At 58.7% G+C, this 22,841-nt stretch overlaps 1 protein-coding gene across 2 annotated transcripts in view; it reads right to left on the bottom strand.

Annotated features, from left to right (window-relative positions):
• The window catches only part of EPHB3 (EPH receptor B3), a 42,561-nt gene that overhangs the window by 11,413 nt on the left and 8,307 nt on the right, over positions 1-22,841 (bottom strand). For both annotated transcript variants that reach the window (XM_090056320.1, XM_090056322.1), the window contains exons 2-3: positions 13,862-13,926; positions 12,203-12,875 (exon numbers count right to left, since the gene is read on the bottom strand). In XM_090056320.1, coding sequence (XP_089912446.1) covers positions 12,203-12,875; positions 13,862-13,926 — 738 coding nt within the window. The remainder of the gene's footprint in view (positions 1-12,202; positions 12,876-13,861; positions 13,927-22,841) is intronic.

Raw genomic sequence — 22,841 nt, 5'->3', positions numbered from 1 at the left:
GACAAAAGCTGGGAAGCCCCAGGGCAGACCCGGCTAGCTGCTCCTGAGGCTCCTGCCCTGATGAGAAGCCATGGAGGCCCCTCCAGCCTCCTGACGAGGCTCGCCGGCTCTCTCAGGCAGCAGCGGAGTACACAGGGTTAAGGCCCAGAGGCCCCCAGCAATGTGCAGGGACCTTCTGCAGAGCCCAGGGACCCTGGTGCCTGCCTCGGGGCTGCTGTGGGAGAAGTGGGCAGAGAGCATTTCACCTCTGGCTCCTTTCTGAACTGAGCTCCCACCCCACAGCGTGGCTGGTCTGCTGTGAGTGGGGCCAGATGCTCCTCTAGGTCTGTGGGCACTGGGCGGCTGCCGGGATGCTTACCCGAGAGCACAAACTCAAGCCCCCAGAGAGGAGGGGGAAGTCGTGAACAGAGCCTGGGACCCCATGCCCACCCCTCGAGGCCTTCCCAAGGCTGCTCTGTCCTGATGTGCCCCACATACACACATCCCCACCCGGGCAGGCTGCTGCTCCAGGCTCATCCCCAGCACCTGATCTCTCCAGCACCTGGTCTCCAGTGAGCCGAAAAGCAGCGTCACTGGTGAAGTTTTGGGACCGGATCAGGTCTGCAGACTCAGCTGGGCTGGGAGGGCTCAGGCCCAGCCTTGCGGGGACTGGTCGCTACAGAAGGACAGACAAGCCCTTGGAGACCTCTCCCATGTCTGCGATTGCTGCTTTCGCTGCCCACTGTGACAGCCCGTGTGCGGTGCCCTTCTCAGCTGGCCCTGGGGCACTGCCTGACCAGGCAGGATGGCTTTCCCTTCTCTGGCCCAGCTCTTAAGAGAGTAGCACCTAGGACTGAGGCAGCCCTGCAACAGCAGTCAGATGTGGATGGGGACCTAGCCCCCCTGCAGTCAGCTGCCACCGCACCAGGAGCGTGTCCGGGACTGGTCAGGAAAGCACGGCGCCCACTGCCTTCTCCAGCTCCTTGGATCTCAGTCTCACAGGCTGGTGCATCTCCTCGGTGCTTGGGCCCAACACTCCCCTCCCAGGCCCTGGATGCACCCCATTAGCCCTCGGCATACACCCATGCTGCCCAGACCTGAGCTAGATGGAGCGAGACCCTCTCCCCTCCACGAGCCATACTCCAGATTCCCCTGCACATGCAGCTCATGGTCAACCTTTTTCTGCAGCCATCTCTCACTGCAAGCTCACCTGTCTGCTGCCGTCTGACCCCTAGGCCTCTCTCCTTCCCAGCGGTCTCCTTTCTTGTTTGGCCTCTGTCTCCAACTCCCATTGCATTTGCCCCACCTGACCCGCAATCCTGTTTCCTAACCGCAGATCCCAGGGCCTTGAGATCCTCCTTTCTCACCGGTGTCTATAACCTCCGCTCAGCAGCGCTCTTCACACACTCCACTTTCCTCCGCAAAAACAAAGCTGGTAAAAGGGGCTTTGCCCTTGACACCAGCAGCCTCAGCAGATGCTGCACCAGAGCTGGCACGCTGTCATTCCCCCCGTCCCATACCTTTCCTTTCAGGCCCTCCCGTCAGTTTTCCGTCCCTGCGACACAGCTGTCCCCAAGCCAACATAAGTAGCTTGTCAAGTAAGATAAAAGATATTCCAGCAAAAGCATTGCTAAACTGCTGTTTCTCTGCTGCTGCCAACATCTGAAAAACCTTCTGCTTCCTACAAACCTCCTTTACCAAGCAAAGGACCCGGGACCCAGGTCTGGTGCGAATAACAGAGCCTTCGGGCCTAGCAAGCGACCTGGGGGAAGCCTTAATAGTGCTCGAACCTGATGGAGCCCAGCAGTAAAATACCGCAGAACTGACCCCTGTCTCCAGCAGCCCCATCTGTCCTCACGACACTGCTCCTGCGCCCTGGCACCCGCCTGGCAAAAACCAAGTCGTGCAGAAGAGGGCTTTGGCCACGGACGTGGGGCCGATTCAGACCATAACTGCCATGCAAGGTCCATCTTTTCCGGCACCCGGCTGTATCCTACCATAGGCTGTGGCGTCTCACAGGCCCTGGGAGACCGGTCCTCTACAAGCACATGCCACCCGCCATCGCAGAGAAGCGGGGCTGGAAAGGACCTCCAGAGGCCATCCCGTCCAGCCCCCTGCCCAAGGCAGGATCTATCTGAACCATCCCATACAATACATAATTTAAATTCTTTGCAAGACTACCAAACTCTTCATAAGGCTACTACTGCCCTCCACAATGTCCCGCAGCAGGGTGTTCCACAGGTTAATAACGTGCGGTGGAAAGCAAGCACTTTCCATTGTTTGCTCCCTGAATTTCACTGGGTGCTCTTCGCTTTTGTGACAGCTGGAAAAAAAATATAGTTTCCTAGGTGCTCCCCGCCCCAAGACCTTTAGTGATTTTAGACCTCAGTCGTATGTGCCTGTGTCAGCTCTTCTGCAGGCCGAAGGGTCCTGGCCCTTGCAGCCTTTCCTCCCGTGGAGGCTGTTCCACAGCTCTGCTCCTCTCTGCTGCCCTTCCCTACCCCTGCCGTATCCTTCGCGAGACGGGGTGGCCTGCCTTCGAGCTGGAAGCAGCTAGTCGGCCCCTGCTGTGCTTTGGCACGACTGCTCCGCATCCTCCACGCTAGCTTCCCAAACAGCTGGAAAACATCCTCTGCACTCTCACCTCCGTGAAGGCCTCCCCATGTCTCAAAAAGCCGTGCTCCGACCCCACCATGCCCTAACCCCAGGGGTTAGAGAGAAGCTGGATATGAAGGCAGGTAACCTCCAGCAGCTTCACCCCCGCAGAGCCGAGTCCTGCTCCACGCTGGCTACACCATGGCCCCCTGCCCCGCGGGAGAGCTTCATGCCACCTTGGAGAAGCGGCCGGAGGAAGTTTCCTTCCATGAGGTGCAGCCAAAACACTCATGGTGGGAAGTTTTCTGGTTGGCAACCGCAGCCTTGCAAAGGGAGCGATTGTGAAAGGCCCCACGCCCTGGGCTTGTTTATGCTCTGCCATTTCAAACCCTGCAGATTTCTTGCAGCACCCACCGATGCAAAGTGGAGCTCAAGGAACGAATCCCTACATGCCTCCCTAACCGCGTGCCAAGCTGCACCCTCCGCCCATCATACACACTGAAGGAAGGCTGCAGCACGAGGACCATGGTCCAGAACCACTCCGGGACTCTCGGTTGTGTCACCCAACCGTGCCCCCCGACTCCCTGCAAGAGCGCTTTGCGCCCAGGGCCTGTGCAGCTCCCCATGGGCCGGGAGCATCGTGTGACACCCCCATGCCTGGCAGTACAGCTGCCACGGGCTCGCAACCCCTCCTTGCAGTTTCGTCACTGTGGTGGCGTCGAGAAGCCCCCGCGGACCCGTGCCTGCAAGCAGTCCCAGAACAAGCTCTTTCCCATTTGTGGGGCTGTCTTGGCAGGTGGCTCCTGTGCCAGACGGGTGAGTAGCAGCATCCCCCGGGGAAGAACCAGGCACTGCTCATTAAGGCACCAGCTCACTCCTCTCCTAGCTGGAAAAGCAGAGTCCTTGAAGTCTACCTGGAGGCCAGCTCACAGGTTTTTAGAGACTTTCCACAGGTGGATTCGTAGCAGCTGCTGTCTGTCCCACGGGCTTTGCAGTAAGATGCAAACGGGGCTCGACTTAGCTGGACGAGACACTTGATCCACTCTTAGCTGGCGCTACCTGGCTGTCAAGGCTCTCCCCAGCAAAAAGAGTCAAGTCCTTCAAGCTAGCCTTCCCCCCGTCAGACTGCACAGCCTGGCTTTGCCCAGCCGCCTGGACGGGGGGGCAGCAGTGGGGCGCTGCTGAAAACCCAGGACCAGGAAGAACATGGCACACGGGCTGGGACTCGGCTCAGCAGAGCTCAGGGGATCGCTGCACAAGCAAACCGCAGCTGCAACAGAGACTGCAGGCCTGCAAAGTCCACCCCCGGCGCGTTGGCATGCCAGGCTCCAGCCCCATTCGGTTACGAAGGGGTGGATACAAATTCAGAATTAAGGAGCCGTGTTGCTGAGGGACGAGGAGTGACTAAAGCCACTTGGACAGGAACGTGTCAGGCTGAAGGAGCCGCCAAACGTACTCTAGTTGTGGAAAGCGGCCTCAACCCACCGGGGACATGCAAAAATCATACAGGCAGGAGAGGAAAATAAGAGAGACACTCCCTTTGAGCTGGCGCAGAGCAGGAAGCCCGCGTGCTCCAAGGGCCGCTTGGCGGAGGTGAGGAAGCTGAGGTGTGCTGGCCCAGCTCCAGCCTGGGTAATTAGCGCCTCCCGCCCCGACAAAGGCATCCGCTCCTTCCTGGGGGGGTGGTGATGGCTGGGGGGGTGTATTTTGCTATCTGGGTTACAGCGCCATCCATGACCCTACATCTAAACTCACAGCTCGTCCCTGGCACCCATTACAGCGAGCTGCCTTGACTTATCTTGCACTGGGATAAAAGATGCCTGCGGAGAGCAAGACAACAAGCCACCCCGACAAGCTTTCAGGCGAGCAATCCAGAGGAGGCTCGCGCCTGGCAGCTGTGCCATCCACGCAGGCTCCAGCAGGATCCCTGATGGCACACAGAGGACAGCGGTCTTGCTTTGCTCCCCGGAGGGGAGAGGGGAGCACACCCCACCTGCCCCACTCCGGTCCAGGGGGCTTATCTGGTCCCCCCAGCTGTCTCACCAGCTTCAATGCATTCACACAACACCCCTGTCAGGTGGCACCCGTGTTACTGGAGGGGGCTGGAGCACGGACAAGCAACAGCTGAGACCCTCCGAGGCATTTAAGTGTCTGATCCCCATCAGAGTCAATGGGCGCGAGGTGCCTAATGCCCTTGGATGTCCAGGGCCAAAGTGACATGCCCAGGTCACACAAGAAGCCTGTAGCACAGCAGGGAACACACCCAGCATGTCCACGGCCCAGACGAGCGGCCAAACCCACCGACTCCTGGGTGAAAACCTGCGCCTGTGGCCACCACAGCATCAGCCCGTCCCCGTGGGACTGACCCCGGGACCTGCCGAGCTGGGAGCAGGCGTCTCCCATGGGAGGTGCCCCAGCCAGCGGGAACCGGCGTTCCTGTGCTTTTTCATGCCTTTTTTATCTTCAAATAAAAGCCACTTTGCAGCCTGGTGCTGGGAAAGGAGACGTGCGTGTGAAGCCACCTCCAGAGGGGACACAGCCACTGTTTAGCAGCTGCGGCACAACCGGGCATGAGCTAAAGCAGAATCCCTGCCTCGAGCAATCCCCGAGTGCGGGGAAGGAAGCAACAGACTTGGAGAAGGCAGTCTTCCAACTGGATTTTGGCCAGGACACTGGGAGTAACCCTGCAACGGGCCACGTGAGAAGTGCCACGGGATTGTTAACAAGGCTGGGACTTCATTTTGGCATCCCACCTGCGACAGCGCCTGCTGCAGCACGGGCAGCAAAGGCCCCCCCGGGCCAGGCCACCGCTCTCGGCAGCACCCGGGGTTGTTATTAGAGAGCTCGTCCACCCGAGCGTGGACCCACCCAGCCTTGGAAACCCAACGGCATGGTACTGCAAGGTGGTCTGGTGGCAAGAAGCTGCGCTTTCCAAAGAGAAAGCCCCACCCCTGTGAATAAGGGCCAAGGGAGGGAGCCGAAAAACACTGGAATAAATCATCCCAACATCACAGAGCAGTGACTCACGCAGCTCCCAGCCTGCGATTACTGCCTGGGATGTGGGGAAGGAGAAACGAGCCACACACACACACGCCAAACTGGAAGCCTCGCTGATGATTTGGGGCCCCCTCCCTCCGCCTGGCAGGGGGAGGGATGGCTCCACGCTGGAAATTCAGCCGTGTGCAATGCAGCGACCCTCGTTGCCCAGATCATTAGTGAAGCCATAGCGCTCTGCCCTGGCCCCGGCCCCTGGAGGGCTGTGCTTTGTTACAGTTCCCTATTAGAGGTGAATAATAGCCTTGAATTACTCTGTTTAAGGTCTCTGCCAGTTTTCTATCCGCCCTACTGTAGTCTAACCCAGACAGCATCTCTCCAATTTCTCTATCCCTTTCCCTGTAGGGATTGAAGCAAAAGTCTTGCTGGAGTCTAGATGAATTAAACCCATCACATCCCTTTGTCCAGCTACCCTGTCATTTTGTTAAAGGCGGCAATCACGTTTGCCTGGGACAATCCATGCTTTATGAACCTGCACAGTTCACTCGCGCTGCTCTCTCTTAAGTACCAACAGATGGATTAGAGTCAAGGCAGCGACGCTCGAGCTACGGTTGAGGTGGCAACTTTGTGCTTAAGCCTCTATTTTAAAAAGGCACTTGATTTCTTGGGGAAAAAAAAACCCCCTTTGGGCTGAAATATTTCATGCTGCTTCTGTCCAAAAGCGATTGGAGTAAAATTTAGAGGAAAAAAAAAAAAAGGAAAGAAAAGCCTCTGGCTGCCTGAGTGGTTACGGCCAAACCGTGTGCAAGAAAAATGAATTTAAAAAAGCAGGGAAATTTAAAACTTTCTGTATTTGAAGCGCAACTCTGATTTAAAGAGCCCTGCGTGACATTAGGAAGGCCAGTTGCCGTCATTACATCAGGAGGAGCAGATGACTGAAACCCAGGAGAGCTCGCCTTCAAGCTGGCTTCTCACCCTGCACCGGGGAGATCTTTAATCTGTCGTCATCTTGCCAATTAACACCAGGCGGTTTCACTTCCCGGTTTCCATACAGCGGCCTCGTGTTGCAATGCGAAGCGGTGAGCTATCGACAAGTGCCATGCTGAGTTGGCACTTTTCTTTTTGCTAATTCCTGATGACGTTTTGATTAGTCATCGATTGCAAAAAAAAAATAGTTTTGTTTTGTTTTTTTTTTAATCGGTTAAACAAAAAAAAAATCCAAACAAAACCCCCCAAAACAACAAAACCCGACTTTCGGCCAGGTCACGTGGCCCAGCGTCACCTCTCGAAAGGGCTCAGGTTTGGGGTGCAGGGCGTTGGAGAGGAGGCTGTCTGAAGAAAAAGCCGGTTTGAGGGATCAAGGGTAGGCGTGTGGACAGCGCTGTGCCAACCTCTCCGGGTGGTTACACACTCACGTACGTACTGGACTGACTGGAGCTGAACAAGGCTGGTGGAGATTGTAAGAGTCAGGAAAGCTGGGCAGTGCTTTGTAGGAGCCGGAGTGCTTTAGCCGACTCTCTTCCCCTTCCGATAGTCACATATTGGCTCAGATGATCAGGATGATCATCCCCTAGCAAACATATATGGGCGTAGGTTGCCAATGAATGTGTGTGTATAGGGCCAGGCTCTCTAGAAAGCATTGGTCTGGGGTGATGAATGCCATGCAAGGGAGCTGCCGGGTAGGCTGTCCCCCAAAAGTGTCCCCAGGCAGGCTGTCCCCAGGCAAGGGAGCTGCCAGGCAGGCTGTCCCCCAAAGGGGTGCTTCCCTGCAGGCAGAGGGAGATGAACGAGCACAGACCCAAATGCTGCTCCTCCTCCGGTGCCAGTGGTTAAGCAGACGTATTACAGCAGTGCCACGGCACAGCTGGCTCAGGCTGGGCAAGAGGCACACCCCGGGCCTCTGTTCAAGAGGGATCTCAGGCTAAGCTGTTGTATACTGGACACGGCTGCGGCCCAGCCGAGCACCTGGGCTTGGAGCAAGAGCCCAGCAGGGGTAGTCTGGACCCTCCAATTCTCCCAGCCAGCAGGATGGAGCTGTGAAACAGGAAGGCCATGGGGCTCGGTCCTGCCTCTGTACACCGATGCCCTCGCGCTTGCAGGCTCACAGTGCTGCTGGTCTGGGGCAGAGCAGAGGGAGCGTCCCCTTGTGAGCCAGAGGGTTTGGTCCCATGGGCACCTCTTCCTGTACCCCACCGAGCGCCAGAGAGGCGGGATGGGGCCAAGCAGCAGCACCTCTCGGGCAGCCGAGCCCCGGGTCAGCGGCTTCCCCTCGCCCGTGAGAGCTGCCTGCGCAGCTCCCCATCCTGGGAGAGCAGCGGGCGGCGCAAGCCCCAGAAGGGCTGCGTGCTAATTAAATCAAGATAATGAGCCTGAGAATGAGATGCCAAATCAATGCTGTGGCAACAGCTGACTACAGCTCCAGATACCCGCTCGCGAATCGCATTACAGAGCATGCCAAAGACGCTGCTCGAGCCCGGCGGGCTGAGCCCTGGGCTCCCGAGGGACTGGGATACGAGCTGCATTGTAGCAGGCCTGAATGCAGCGTCTAATCCTGGCTCTGGGTGGAGATAAAGAGGAGGAGGAGGAGGAGGAGATCTTTGAAGGCGACAGAAAAAGTCGTGGGAGGGGTGGGATTTAAGATTGGGCTTATCCCATCTAAGCAGTAAACTAGGTATTGTTATTTATTAAAATGCCATCTGGCACTTGGGAGGCGTCCTCACCCGCCGTCTCAGCCACCACCACAGAGAGGAGCGTAGAGCTAGGGGTAACCACCTCCCTGCATGGGTACCGAGGGCATCCATCGCTCCCTTTTCCCCTGGGCAGGGTGCTGCGGTGTTGAGGGGCCCGCCGGGGCAGCGCTTCCCTGGCCGGGCCGGCACGCTCCGACTCGAGAGGCGCGCTCCGAGATCAAGCTGCTCGCAGGCCGCTTTCGCAGCACGGCAGAGAAGCCAGCTCCTCTGCGCAGCTGCCTGCGAGGCAGAAACAGCAGCCAATTGCTTCCTGGTTGTTCCCCCCAGACAATTCCCACTGCGCAGAGGACAACAACAACAGCAACAACAGTCTAAGTTGCAAAACGACTGGTAAAGGGACCAGAAATAGGGAGGAGGCTCCCCAGGCCCTCCAACTCCGTCAGCTGCTTCCACTTAGACACGCAAGCGCCTGGCAGAGAAATGGCTCCACCAGCTCTACGAGACTTTCCTAGGGAAATGCAAGGGTTCCTCTCAAGCACCCACACACCAGACAGATGCGATGTGGAGGAGTCCCCAGTGAGGGACGTGGTTTTGGGGCAAAGCAGGTCTCCGCAGGCAAGGCAGATAGGACAGAGACCACCTCTCGAGCAACTTTTAATCGCGAGGAAGCGATGGGGAGGAGCGACGACCCCAGCAGGGCTGGCTCAGCACAACCTTGGAGTGCAAAGCTGTGTCTGGGGGGCCTCCTTTGGCAAAGAGCAGTTTTTCTGGGGCACCGTGAATACTGTTGCTGATTCCTTGTGCTCCCTGTCTGCAGAGGAATCTCTCTCTCCCAGCCCTGAATCCAAGCCAAAGGCTTTGGCCTGGGCCATGCCCACCCCCCAGACGTGCTACTTGCAGGCACAACATGGCGCTGGAGTCTCGCGGGCTGCTCCAGTCGGTCGCTCCTGCAGAACGCTGCGTGGGCGAACCTCCATTACCTCCCCACTCATCGCCGATGAAGGGAAGCGGAGAAGCCGCAGCCCCAGCCACTCGAGGTACAACGCATCTCTGAGCTCGGCATACGGCAGGGCTGCTCCTTTCCAGGCGAGACACCAGCCTGCCGGCTTGCAGCACAGAGCTCGCACCCCCGGGGATCCACGGGAAACCATGTTCGTGGTGCAGCCAGCGGCCCCATCTTCACTCCCCAGACTTTGGGCCAAGAACAGGGAACCAAGCGAATGGCCCCCTTCTAAGCAGGGGCCCTAGAGGTCAGCTGTCCACAGATGGATATCTCCTGTGGGCTATAAGGGTGAAGTTGGACAAGCCCCTTCTCCTGGACTCTCTTCCCTATTGCACACATGGTGCCCTACAGCAACACCAGCCATCTCCCCCCATCCGGCCAGGCAGGTCCTGTACCCTGTCCTGTGGACATGAGGGAGGCACCACCCTAAAATGCTAAGGGACCCAGATCTTCCCAAGACCTCCATGCAAGGACTATGCTGCCAAAGGTGCTGCAAGTCCGGCCTCAGCAGCTGCCAGCTCTTAAGACTCCAGCCCTCGGCCTGTTTGATCCTACAGCACACACCCTCATTTGCCCGGGGTCAGGAAGGGATTTCTCCCCTTGATCAACCTGCCAGGGACTGTGGAGGGTTCTGCCTTCCTCTGCAGGGCAGGGCATGACCCTCCTCCTAGGATCCTCCTTCCCCGACACCGCAGCGCCAGGCCAATGGCAGTGCCCTCACCTCCTTGGTGTTCCCGTTCTGTAGTTGTGGGCACAGGTTGGAAGTGGCAATTTTGGGGATGCCTTTGGTTAACGACTGCCTGCAAACACAGGGGACCGGACTCGATGGTCCAGGAGGGTGGTCCCTGCTAGCCCACCTTGCGATAGCTCTTCATCCCTCCTACCCTTGCTGTCTGACCTGCGCCGTGCCAGGCTGCTCCAGCCCTGGACGTACCAGAGCCACTTACGTGCAGGGCTGCGCCTGGGTTAAATCAGCTCTCTGTAGACTCATGCCAAGGTGGCTCTGCTGCCTTGCTGGTACGTGCAAAGCACTTTGGCACCAGGACCATTTTGGGGGGGAAGTCAGCTAACCTCACGCCCCCGCAGAGCCAACCCATAGGGCCTCCGTGGCCGCTGGCTGAGATCCACTGCTCTAGGATGCTCCTGACCTGCCCGGAAGCAGGATTTCTACTGGAATGTGGGGTGAGGTTGGGTGACCTCAGTGCAAAGGAAATCTCCTATCTGATAAACACCAGGCCCTGCCGGTCCCAAGGTGTCCGGCCAGGCTCGTACAACATGGACGAGGGGTAGTTCAGCTGGAGCTGGAGTCAGGGATCCGGCCAAGCCGGCCCTTTCCCATGGGGGCAGTTCCTGTGTTCACAGGTGACCGTCATTTTCCTCGAGGGTCCACAAGGACGTCTGTCCACTCCAGGCCTCTTGCCCAGCACAGCCACCAGCACCCTCTCGAACAGGTGCCCGTGTAAAGACTGGCCTGAACGTGGTGCCTTTGCCACTAATCCAGCCCCCAGGATTGCTGAGCCCCAAGGACCATCAATCGTGGATGGATGTAACCATCTAGGATGCACCTTACAGACTAACTAAATCAGAGATGCATAAAGCTTTCGAGAGCCCAAACTCACTTCACCCAATGCCATCTGCTTGACTCCAGACTTTTTGTAGCCATCTAGTCACCAAACTCAACATATTCAAGACCTAATGCCCAGCTGGCACCCCTCCAAGGCCCAACACCCACCTTCCTGCCCCATCCCTGGATCTGGGGCCTCTCACCATCTGGTACAAAGCTCCACACAAAGGGACAGCCAAATCCGGGGCAACTCAGGGAAGTCTGCAGACAGCAGTGCCTGAACTAGAGGCCCCAGGAGAGCATGCCTTCCTCCTGGCTGTTTTTTCTGGAGGCTGTTCATGTTGACAGGAGCGAGTCTGGGGGGGAACGAGCCACAACCGAGGGGGGCACTCTCTGGACACCTGGACCATTCTCCTCCCCTGGGAAGCAGCCAGCCCACAAAACGGAAGGGACGGCGAAGGTGGCTGCCCAGCTGGGAGCTACCAGGACCACAGTGACATGCAGCCTCGCACAGCTATAGACACCCCTTGGTGCCCCCTTTATACGCAGGATGCTCCCCCAGAACCAACCCACCCTCCAAGAGCCAACTCTGCCGCAACGCTGATTAGCAACAGCTCCGGGAAGGGGTGGGATCAGCCGCCACCTCCTTAACGATGCAGTTCCATGTGCGTCTGACCCCACGGCTCCCTCCCCTCCCCTCCCCCGTCTTCCATTGTCTGCAGGGCCCACGAGTCTTTGTACAGGTTCTTACAGCAGTCTGCACAGCGGGGCCCCAATCATGGCGGGGCCTCCTGAATGCCTCGGCGACCTCAACGTGAAATTGGATTTCTGAAGAAACAATTCATTCCAGTTGCAGGTGGTTTTATATAAAGGGTGAGGAAGAGGATGGGGAGAAGGGACAGGTGTGTGTGGGCTGCAAGGGGGTGGGGTGGGGCTGGGGATGGAAGAGCTGCTGTTTTTAATGAGGTTCACAGACCCAGATCTCCAGCCAACATGTTTGCATCTCTGATGGACTCCAAGAACCGTGGTCCCAGAACAGGCCTCACCTCTGACCCAACGTGGCATTCACTCTGAGAGAAGAGCAAGCACCTGAGACAGGTGTGGGTCACACACCCCACTGAGCACCAGCAAAGAATCAGGGTGCATTAACCAGGCAACGTGTGTGGGCTCGGAGGCTCGAGTGACTTCAGGCACTCAGACGCTGACCCCTAAAACCCAGACTGTCATTCAGGTCGGAAGTTCAAGTCTCCAGGACACAGCATGCATCTCCAGAAGCCTCTGTAAAACTACCCCAGCAGACATACCCAAATCCTCTGCATGGAGGCTCATACCCCAGTAGAGAAGAACCTGATAAAGCCACCTAAGGCAGGTGCTTACCTTGGCACTGGGTATCCTTATTGGCCGGCTCGTATCCAGCAGCGCACGTACAAGCCCCAACCGGTACCATCCACTCCCCGTCTCCATTACAGTACAGCTTCAGAGGCACGGACACTTCCACCGCATTGGGGATGCACGTCCCTGGAGCAATGACCAGGGACGTGGGCTCTGCCCCGGTTAAGGTCTCTGGAAAAATGGCAAAGCCAGCAATAGTGTTGGAGCATTTCTTATAGAAAGCCCGGACAGAGATGAGGGACATGCAGGCACCCAGATCCTGGAAGGCCAGGTAAAACCCGTTCTTGGAGAGAGGCCCAAAGCTGCGGACCTTGGTGTTCATGCGGCCGGACTCCAGCTTGGAAAAGCTCTCATCGGGGGCAATTGTATCCACTTTGATGTAGGGGTTCTCCATCCAGAAGGGGCTGGTGGCTGAAGCTGAGTCTGTATCCGACTCATAATAGAAGAGGTTGAAGGTCTCTTTGCAGGAGCCCGGGATGTTGGGGATGCTGTTGCAGTCCCGCACAGTGAATTTCAGCTCCACGTAAACGCGTTGCACGTCCTGGCGCTGAATGAACTGAGTCCGGAGCCAGTTGTTCTGGTTGGCTTCCCGCACATTGCACACCTGGTAGGTCCGGATGGGATTCATGGCCTCATCGTAACCGCTGACTTCTTCCCACTGCCATGGAGAGAGACGAGTGGGTTAGTAGCTTGGACAGCCAGTCGACAGGCTCCAAATCGCAGCCTTTGCTGGACTCTGACCCAGACACCACTGGGAACACGTACTGCAAGGTACTCCAGAGGACCTGAGAGTAGCTAAGCGCTTCTCCAGAGCACGCACTTGTCCAAAATGAATGCAAGCAGTGCTCTTTAAAAGACACAGCCCTGTCAGTGCTGCAATATTAGCAGCGCCTCAACAGCCTACCTCCCACCATTTTGGAGACTTCTAATAGCCAGCTGCTGCCAGAAGCCTTGAACACGATAGGAGCTCCTCAGCTTCAGGGATGCTATTAGAAGCCTTGCAAAGGAGGAGAGACAGGCAGCATCAGGGCTGCAAGTTCCCAGCGACTGCACGGCTTCTGACAGCAGCTCTCTGACAGCCATTTCATGGCACCATTTCTGTGCCGTTATATCTGTAGGACAACAGCATCCTAAAGCTAAGAGTGGGGCTGAAAAGTGCCATGCCCTTAGGTGGTTCACATGACCAATACGTAGGTACTGGATGTTTGTTAGGATGGAAGCAATAGTCAATGAACTGGGCCAGGAATGGTGTTATCTGGTTATGCAAATTATGCACTTACCTGGTACATGTGTAGGTGGAGGACACTGCAATTAGCAACAAAGCTACAGCAGCACGCACCCACACTCCTGCCACCATGAAAGCCTCTGCCCCCCCACCTTGAATACATCCCTTTCCCCACCTTCCCTGAAAGCATGGCAGCTCTTCAGGCCTGGGCCTGAGTCTGTGCGGCATGAGAGCCAGACTCCAGTGGTCACGACCTAGGGGCAGGCTTGGAAAAGCCGGAGGCAATTCTGCAAGGCAGAGGACGTGCAACAGGAGAGAGTCCAAAAGATGCAGCTCTAAGGCACGGTCCAAACCACAATGGGCCAGAACTAGCTGCTCCCTTTGCCGTTCAGTGCCCGGAGCAAGGAAGCAAGGCTTACCCCCGTCTCCGGATGAGCCGTCCATGCCAACTCGGATGTCACCCACTTAGTGTCCATCAGGGTTTCTGCAGGGAGAACAAGCATTGGGAGATGAGGTCAGGGTGCGGGGAGGAAAAAGCCAGGTGGAAAATCTTTACGAAAACGCTGCCAGAAAAGTAATAACTTGGGGCAGAGCACGACAGACCAGAGATGCCTCCCATCTGCTGTCCAGCGGAAGGGAAGAGAGACGTCCCTATGGGACTTGTTCTGGGAGGAAGCAATGGCCACATATCTGCCATCTTCCTTCAGCAACCTCCACCCAGAGCCCAACTCAACAGGCATCCACCACCCTCCCATGCAACCCCTCTCCCACCAGGGCCAGCCTGAGAGGGGAAGAGTCCCCTTCCCCCACAGGCACGCTCCTCCTTTCTTGGCACGGGCGCGTATTTACCGTGGCGCGGGTTGAAAGGGCCTGTTCCCATGACGGGGCGGCGCAGGCCGGGCAGGTTTATCCGGCAGGGGAGGGACGGCAAGCTGTTCTCCCCGAGCCGCCCCACATCACTCATTTTTACAAGAGGGGAGAAGAATTTGACCGTCTGGCCAACATTCCTGGAGCGGATTACAAGGCAAACCTCCCCGTCAGCATTCCCCGAAGAGCCCCAGCCCCAGCCCTGGGGGAGCGAGACGCCTGTCTGCGAGGCTGGAACGCCAGCCAGCTGGAGCTAATCGCGGCAAGGCCAGGCCGCTCCCGCCTGGACCCGAGTGCGGCGCGGGGCCGGAGTCACGGCTAGCAGCAAATTGCCTCTCTCCTCCTCGTCACCCCAAGGCTGACCTCCAACGACGTTTCCGGAGAGGGGGAGGAGGTGAGGGAGAGGAAGAGGCCTAGGGGCACGCGGCCCCCACCTGAACCAAGCACCACTGCTCGGCTCCGACCACCTGCACTCGCCTTCCCGAAGTGTTACAAGATCCACAGGCAGCTCCCCCCGGGGCCCCGGCTGCTGCGGCCTCCCCCGGGAGTGGGGGGGTTGCTACAGGCCGCACGGCGGCCGCAGGAAAATCCCGCTGCACGGCCAGCACGCCGTCCCGAGCCGCGCAACGACCCCTGCCCCGCTAGGGAGATTGCGGCCCCCAAACCCTCCTCCCGAATGCAGCTGCCCTGCCTTGCGGACCGCGCTCGCAAGCGCCGCAGCCGTCGCGGGCTTCAGGAAGGCCCGAGCACGTGTCCTCGGAGCATAGGCGGACAACTCGCTCGTTCGTTAGGGAGAGGGCTGGGTGTCCCCGTGGCTCTCAAGCTCCCTTGGAGGCAGCCAGGCCTCTAACGTGCTTTCCAGGAGCCTTGGAAACCCAGTCCCACGGAGCTACTCATGGAGCCACCATCTTAGCGTGCTGATTAATAAAGAGATGCCGGTCTCTGAAAACGTGGCAGCACCAAGGAGCAGAATCCCAGCCCTACTGCTCCTGTGGCACTTAGGGAGCCTTGGTGAACTGCTGTGGGCTGGGCCAGCACTCCCCAGCGGCTTGCAACAGCTCCCCCAAACCTCCTTCCTAAGTGGAAGGCTACAAAACGGAGCAGGCAGGAGGGGTGTCTGTGGAGGCCGGCCTGGGACCCCCTGTGGGTCAGCTGGGTGGATGGGATGGGGCTGCAATCCCAGTCCCGGCCCCGGATGCTGCTCCCCGTCCATCCCACAGCTCCAGCCCAACCGCCCAGGCGAGCATGCCCTGCCCGCGGGGGTCCTGGGCCAGTTTCAATGGAGACCCTGCCCGCCCGCCGTATCTGGCACCTGACAGGCAGCCGGAAGGAGCCACCACCCATAGGGCTGCTAGGAAGCAGAGCCTGGCCCCCATGCCACCCCAGCCTTGCTGCGCACCCGGGGCGGTGTGGAGACAAGACCGGGCAGACATGCCACAGGCCAGGCTGCCCCCCAGCACCTGGGCCAGCCAAGGCCAAGGGACCTGCCACAGCCCAGATAAAATCCCTTGGCATGCTGGATCTGGCCTGCAGGCCATATTTCACCTGCCCCTGGTCTAAATAATGGGGTAGGAGCCAGCCCTGCAGGGCACTCGGCACCAGCCATGCAGCGCTGTTACAGAGGAGCCGTCAGTCCAAAACCCACCCAACCTCCTCCCTAGCAAGGTTATTTCCCAATCTCTGGCTGTTTCCCACACCGTGGCCGGGGCACCAGGCTCCTGCTTGCTCCCACGCAGTCTCCAGCCGTCCCATTTACTTCTTAGAGGAACGAAGCCAGCCCTTCTCAACCCTGGCGCTGTGGGGTGCACGCCATGTCACCCCTGCTGGGCGTGCAACCACAGCTCGCAAAGTAAAACCAGTGCTTTCGAACAGGAATCCACCATGTTAAAAATATTCCGACCTGTTGTGGCCCTTTGGAGTTTTTGCAACAAAAAAAGCTGCTCTATTATTTTTCTGTAGTCAAAAAACAAGCGAGAATGAAGAGCTGACATTTTCCATGGGGTGTCTCTGATCTATCTAGGGACGCCTGGAGTCTAAAAAGGTTGTAACCACTGCTGCACCCAGATATGCAGGATCCTGGGTTGCAATTCGGGCGAGGGCAAACAGTAACGTCCCTGGAGTGTCTGCCATGGCCTCTTCAAGGCTCCCCTCAACTCAGCCTCTCCTGGCTGGGAGAGTCTTGGGTTGACGATGAACAAAGGAAGGAAGAAAAAACAGTGAGTGGGGATTTGCTGAGGGGCAGCTCCATTTACCAGCCACCTTCACGAATTGCCTCAACTGATTCCCTTGCTTGGAGACCAGCCGGCAGAACCGTGGCGGGGGCCCCTGGAAAGAGGGGGCCCGCCTGGCCTGCATGCCAAGGGAGACCTTGACTCAAGCCTCAAGCAGCCTCCCTGCAGAGCCCTTGTAGGATGGTGGCGCCACTCTCCCCATGCTGCGGTAGCCCCAGCCAAGGAGCTCGAGGATGCCTGGCATCCTAGCAGCAGATCATGGCCCAGAGACCTCCTTGCTCAAGTCATCCAGGCTGAAATGGTCTTCTTCCAAGGGCTTCTGCCATAGACAGGCGGAGGAGTCAGCGCAATTAGGAATCACTGTCAGGACAGCAGTGGGCTGCTTCTGGGCCATGCACCAGGCTTGTGGCCTTCTCTGGAGATGTCACTGCACAGACAGATTACACGACTGATGCTTCTACAGTCTTTGCACACAGCTTGGCTTTGCAACGCGGCTTGTTCACTGGGGAGATCTTTTCCCCACTCTTCTCAGCCAAGTGAATGGCTGGAGGAACAGGGTGGGGGGCTTCTCCTGCAGCAGGGTAAGACACTTGGTGGGACAGATGGATGCAAGCAAGTCATGGCCCCTGCCTTGGACAGCATGGAAGAAAGAGGCTTTGCCCCATACCAGGGAAGAAAGGCAAAAATCTCTCTGTTTTGAGCTCAGGGCTATTTACAAAGCCTCTGAGCAAAGAGGCCCCATGTCAGCCTGGGCCAAGAGGAGGGAGTGTTATATATCAGCTGGAGAGGCCCAGATACTAAATAAGGCTTTTCAAGCAAATGACCCCTGCTCTTACATAGCCCTTTTCAGAGTGCCCCAGGGAACAGGCAGATCTAGCCTACACGCCCGGTCCTTCCCAAAGGAGGTCGCAATCACCGTGAGACAGATGGGGAAATGGAGGCATGATTCTCTCCGGGTCACCCAGCAGGCCAGCGATCGGACCCACGTCACGGAGCATCAGTTAGTGCTCTAGCCACTACTCCACTCTACCCTTCAGCCAAGACTGGACCAACAGGGCGGGCAGCCGGGCGGAGGGAGCAGGGATGCAGAGGTCTCGGAAACGGTGGGTTCTGCATTAGGCAGTAGGACGGAGGCCCCAGTGCTAGGCCACAAGTATCCGAGTCCCTGGGTCGTGGCTCAGCCTGCCCCACTCTCCCAAGGGAGAAGGCCCTGGAGGAAGCATGAGAGAGATTCAGGGACCAGAGGCCTCCAGTGGCACTTGAACCCAAGAGGACTATTGGCACCGTCTCTAAAAGCCTGCTGAGTCCCGCTGGGCAGGCTGAGGATGAGGCTTAGCACCCATGACTTGGAGAGGAAGGAAAAGTGCTGTTCTTAGCTCAGAGCAGGGAAGAGGGGCAAGTCATGGTTTAGCATCCCAAGAGAGAGACACCGCTGCACTGTCCCCACTTCGCCCCAGGCAGAAGGGGAGCCTGCAGAGTCATGCAAATCTCCTTGCCTGCTAGCATGTTTTTAGCATGTCTGGATTCACCCATTTCCCTGCAGAACTCTGGCCTGCTTTCCTGACCCGAATCCGAGCCGTCCACAGCAGAGACAGCTCAGAGGGACAGACGTGGTCAGAGGCCACTGCCCACAGCATCCCAGACAACACGGGGTGTCGTTAGCCACTTCTGCAAGCTCCGTTCCCAGAGGGAAGCCGCGAGTCAGGTCAGGTCAGAGCTGCATGCCGGGAAAAGATATTGCGTCTTGTCTCGCAGCCTCGGCAGACAGCTTCCAGGAGACCCAGCAGGGACGCAGGACTGCAACAGCCATTTGCATTTTGTCTTTCTAGGAGCCCTTCCTTCAGCAAGGAGGATCAGGGGGGCTCCTAGGGAGAAGCAACCGAGTTTCACTGGAAGCACGGATGTGATGCACACACATGAACATCTAGCTGGGGTTGTTTGATCCCAGCACTCTTTCCTGCCATGGCGGGGGGTCGGACTAGATGATCTGCTCAGGTCCCTTCCGACCCTACCTACTATGAAACTATGAAACATCCACCCCCTCGAGAGGACCGGGGCCTGACAAGCCAGCTGCCCAAACATGGGCCTGCTTGTGTTCCTCGGTGCCCGAAATATGCAGCCACTCTTGCTCAGCGTCTCAGATTGACCCAAGTGGCTGCAGAAAAGCCACTTGCTCTGCACTGACAGCCACTGACATCTGCCACATCCACACACGAGGGGATCGTTGGGCAAGGGGCAAACGGCGAGGTGGGAGCCTGGCACGCAGCACCGAGGCCGAGAGGGTGCCGAGCCCTCCCTGAGGGCTCACAGGGAGGGAATAAGAGCTCCAGCCATGACCGTATAAAGCTTGAGTTTCAAAAGAAGCTCAGTTCTCGTGCCAGGAGGCTCACAACCTCTTTCGGCATGTAAGTATAATGGAGTGAAATCCGGGCCCTGCAAGGTGGGCTGGGCTTTCTGCAGTGGAGTTAGCCAAACTCATGTGCTTCCAGGGGACTGGCTGGCAGCAAGAATGCATCTCCCAAATCCGCTCGTCCATCCAGTCTTTCCTGCCCAGAGCAGGGGGGCTGGACCCAACGATCTCACAAGGTCCCTTCCAGCCCTGAACTTCTACGAATTTGTGAATCTCCTGGGCCTAGAGGTCCTGAAAGCAGCTCTAGCTGTGTGCTATAGCAGTGACTCTCAAGCAGGGTGCCCAGGTGCCTTGCAGTCTTTCCAAGGGTACTACGCCGCGTGAGCACTCTTCGACGTGCAAACAGGATTCACAAGATAAACCCAGAGATTTCAAATGGAGATTTACAGTGGCCTTTCCAAGTTCTTTGCAACTGCTCTATTATTTTTCTGCAGCCAAAAAGAAGGAGAATGAAAAGGGGCCTTGTCTGAGGGGTGCCGCGAGTCTATCCACGGGCGCCTCAAGTTGAAAAAGGGTGAGTGTTGCCCCGTGTGCTCAGTACGACCCCAAGGGTGAAGCCGGTGCCCGCTCGTCAGCCCTTCAGAAAACGCCATCCTTCTCGGAGGCACTGCAGCCCCAGCGTGTGCCGATCCGTGACAGACACCTCGCTCTGACAGCACGCTCGCCGCCTGCATCCTGATTTGCCAGGACCCTGCCCGAGACGCAGGCAGGCCACAGCACCAGCCCACCGAAAGAATGAGAATGAGGGGAAATAACTCCGAGCTACGAGACAGAAGAAACAAAGAGAGGAGCAAGGGCAAAAGCGGAGGGAGCGGGGCCCAGTTCCCAGGCTCGCAGCCTGCCTGGGAAGGGGAGAGAGGAGCCAGGTGGGGTCACGAGCCTTTTGCAACCTCCTCTCCAAGCTCGGCTGTGCGTGAAGGTCGGGCACGCAGGCCTCCAGGGCGGCGGGTTTCAGAGGCCCCAGGAGTCGCGGCACTGTGGGGCGTGCGGCCTGCCCAGATCTGCAGACAGCTCCCAGGAGGGGAGGACCTGGCCTGCCAAGCCGCAAGATTAGATGCCTCGAGCCTGAGGATCCAGAACTGAACACAGCTCCCCGCACGCTTTTGGGAGGGAGCAATCTGCTTTCTGGGCGCCGGCACCACGGGCCAAGTCCTGGCCCGATGTAACGGACACTCCCCCAGCGGACAACCCGCAGCCTAAAGACGAGCAGGCTGCAGAAGCGGAGGGTTGTGGGAGCAGGCGCCGGTTACTGGGAAACTTTCTGTGGGCATGTGAGTACATGGCGGCAGCTTCGAAAGTCCTACGCTTTCTTCTTGGCTTTGAACCTGGGAGCGCCCAGCTTCCAGACCGTCCTGCCCAGGGCAAAATTCGGGCGCGAGCTGTACCCATCTCCGCGCAGGGAAAGCAGGGCTCGGTCTCCAGCGGCGAGCCCTGTAGGAGCATCCGTGGAAGGACCTCGTGGGGGCTATATGGAGCGAGCCCTTCCCCAAGCTGAGCTCTCCATGCAAGAACGGCCCTGCAGCCCATGCCACAGGACAGGCACCACGGCAGGAGCAAGCAGGTCTCTTCACGGAGGTGGCATCCGGCCCACAGCGCCTTCTGGAGAGGAAGCTGTCCGCACCGCAGCGTCTGCTGGCGGGCGGCACCTTGCTCCGTGGTCCGCTCGCCCTCCCCAAAGAAAGAGGGAGGTCTCTGGAAGGGAACGGGAGATTCCCTGGGCCGACGACCGCTGCAGCTGGCTAACATCTGGCCGTGGCCTGGGTGGAGGAGCAGAGAAGCAGACGAAGCCACTCTCTGCGAGGGGCACTGCCACCAGATGGGGCGTCTCCTCCACGTTTTAATTCCCTCCTCAGCTTCCAGATAATTATAGCAGGAACGAGTGGCCTTGTGCACTCCCCATTCAGGCACCTATTGGTACAATTAATCCCAGCACCGCTCTAAACGGCGACACAAAAGGCCTTTGGAGTGAGGCCCTTTATCAGCGAACAAAGAGCGGCCTGTGGGAGAGAACCTGAGATTGCACTTTTCCCGCTGACACGCATTTTGCGCACACAAAAGCACAGCCTCACAAAGTGCTGCGCGCCGGGTCAGACGCTGCAGGGAGACCCCGCCACGCACTTTCCAGACCGCGGGGCCCACCCACTCCCAGATTCCCACCGCCGGCTGCCGGGGGAATCCTCCCACCTCCGACCCCGGCTGACACGGGAGCCGTCACGCTACCCCGCGCCAGCGCCCTTCTCGCTGAGGGGCCAGGCCAAGGTCCCCAGCTGCCCTCGCCTCCCACGTTGGCCGAGATACCATCGCGCAGGGAAACATCCACGTCCCCCAGAGACTCAGTGCTCGGCATCGCCCACCTACACCCTCTTACGAACCACGTGCCACCCACTCCCCTTCCTCGCTCCGGCGCCCTTCCCCCCGACGACCCCTCCACTCACCCACCCGCCTACGTCATCCCCAGGCTTCGAGATGCTCTCCTGGCCTCGCAGCCCAGTGCCATGAAGCTCCCCAAAAAGCCTCCGGGTGGCAAGCACCAGGGTTTTAGGAACAGGGACTGCAGTGCAATCCTTAGCGGCCGCAGCCGCTTCCCACCCTGGTGTGCAACGGCAAGGAGCAGTATCCGAAACACCACGAATGCCCGATGACGTGCCAGAGGGGAAGGTTTTGCACGGGAGATGCGCATGGAGCGGGCTGGGGGGACACGGAGGTGCGGCGGGAGCAGCTTGGCGTGGGTCCCCCGCACCCAACCCAGCTGCCAAGTCTGGGATTGGCTCCGGGAGGGGCCGCGGAGGCAGGAGGAGGGGGTGCCCCACTCTTCCTTCCCTGCGCCCCCCATCCCGAGAGCCGGAGCACAGCGACTCCAGGCTGGGGAGAGGTTGCGACCCCCCGCCCAGCCCAGGACAAGACTCCCGGCTGGATTTCAAAGGCCTCAAACATTCGCTCGCCGCCTTTGATCTCGACAGATGCTGTGCGGCAGCTCCCTCTGCAGGAGCTGGGGACGGCTGCACCTGCGGCCCGCGCGGGAGCCGGGACCCCTGCCCTGCACCAGCACCCCGGACCCCCGCCCTCGGGCACCTGACCCCGGCCCCGGCCGGGGGACACCCACCCAGCGCTGGGTCCTTCCTTCAGCTGCGAGCGTCTTCCCTTTCTGAACCGGACCAGCTCTGCTGACGGCTGGCCCTGCCACTCCCCTCCACATGCACACGTTCTCCCTCCGTGTCTTGCTTCTTCATCTGCATTTCCGTCCAGCCGATTCCATCCCCTCCCCTCCCCGAGGCAGAGCCGAGCAACGTGGCTCCATCTCCTCGTCCTCCTCCTCGCTGCAGCAGCCAGGCAGGGCCTCAACTCAAGGACGTGGTGCCGTCCGGCCTGACCTGTGCCTGCCCTGACTAACCCCCTTGCACAGGTCCTGCAGCTGGGAAGTAGGAGGCAAAGCCAGCACGAGGTTGGGGGGGTCCTGGCAGTACTTTGGCCTCCTTGCTCAAGGAGGGATGCCAGGGAAGAGGCCAACTGCTTGGCCCTGCCAGCTACCCACCCTGGGCCCTGCCTGCGGGAGAAGCTATTGGGTGCAGCCTTCATGCCTGGGATGGGGCAGGGAGGAAGGGAAGCATCACACCCTCCTGCTGTAGGTGGATCGACTCTTCTGCGGGGAAACGGAGGTTGTGACAACTGTCCCCCACTGGGACCATCCCCAGAGCCAGCGCGATGTGTCAGCCTGGCTCAGCACATCCATGCCCATGTCCTGCCTCTGGCCAAGGCCTGGACCTGCCCTACTTGAAGTTAAGTGAACCTAATAACAGGTTCGTTATTGCCGCATTATAGCAGGGCCCAGAGGGCCCCATTGTACAAACACAATTACAGGGCAGTCCCTGCCCCATAGAGCTTACTGCCGGA

This window comes from Crocodylus siamensis, chromosome 6 (genome assembly GCF_052110815.1).
Source record: "Crocodylus siamensis isolate JL-2025a chromosome 6, ASM5211081v1, whole genome shotgun sequence".
NCBI classification, from domain to species: domain Eukaryota; kingdom Metazoa; phylum Chordata; order Crocodylia; family Crocodylidae; genus Crocodylus; species Crocodylus siamensis.
This window is presented reverse-complemented; position numbering and strand designations above follow the sequence as displayed.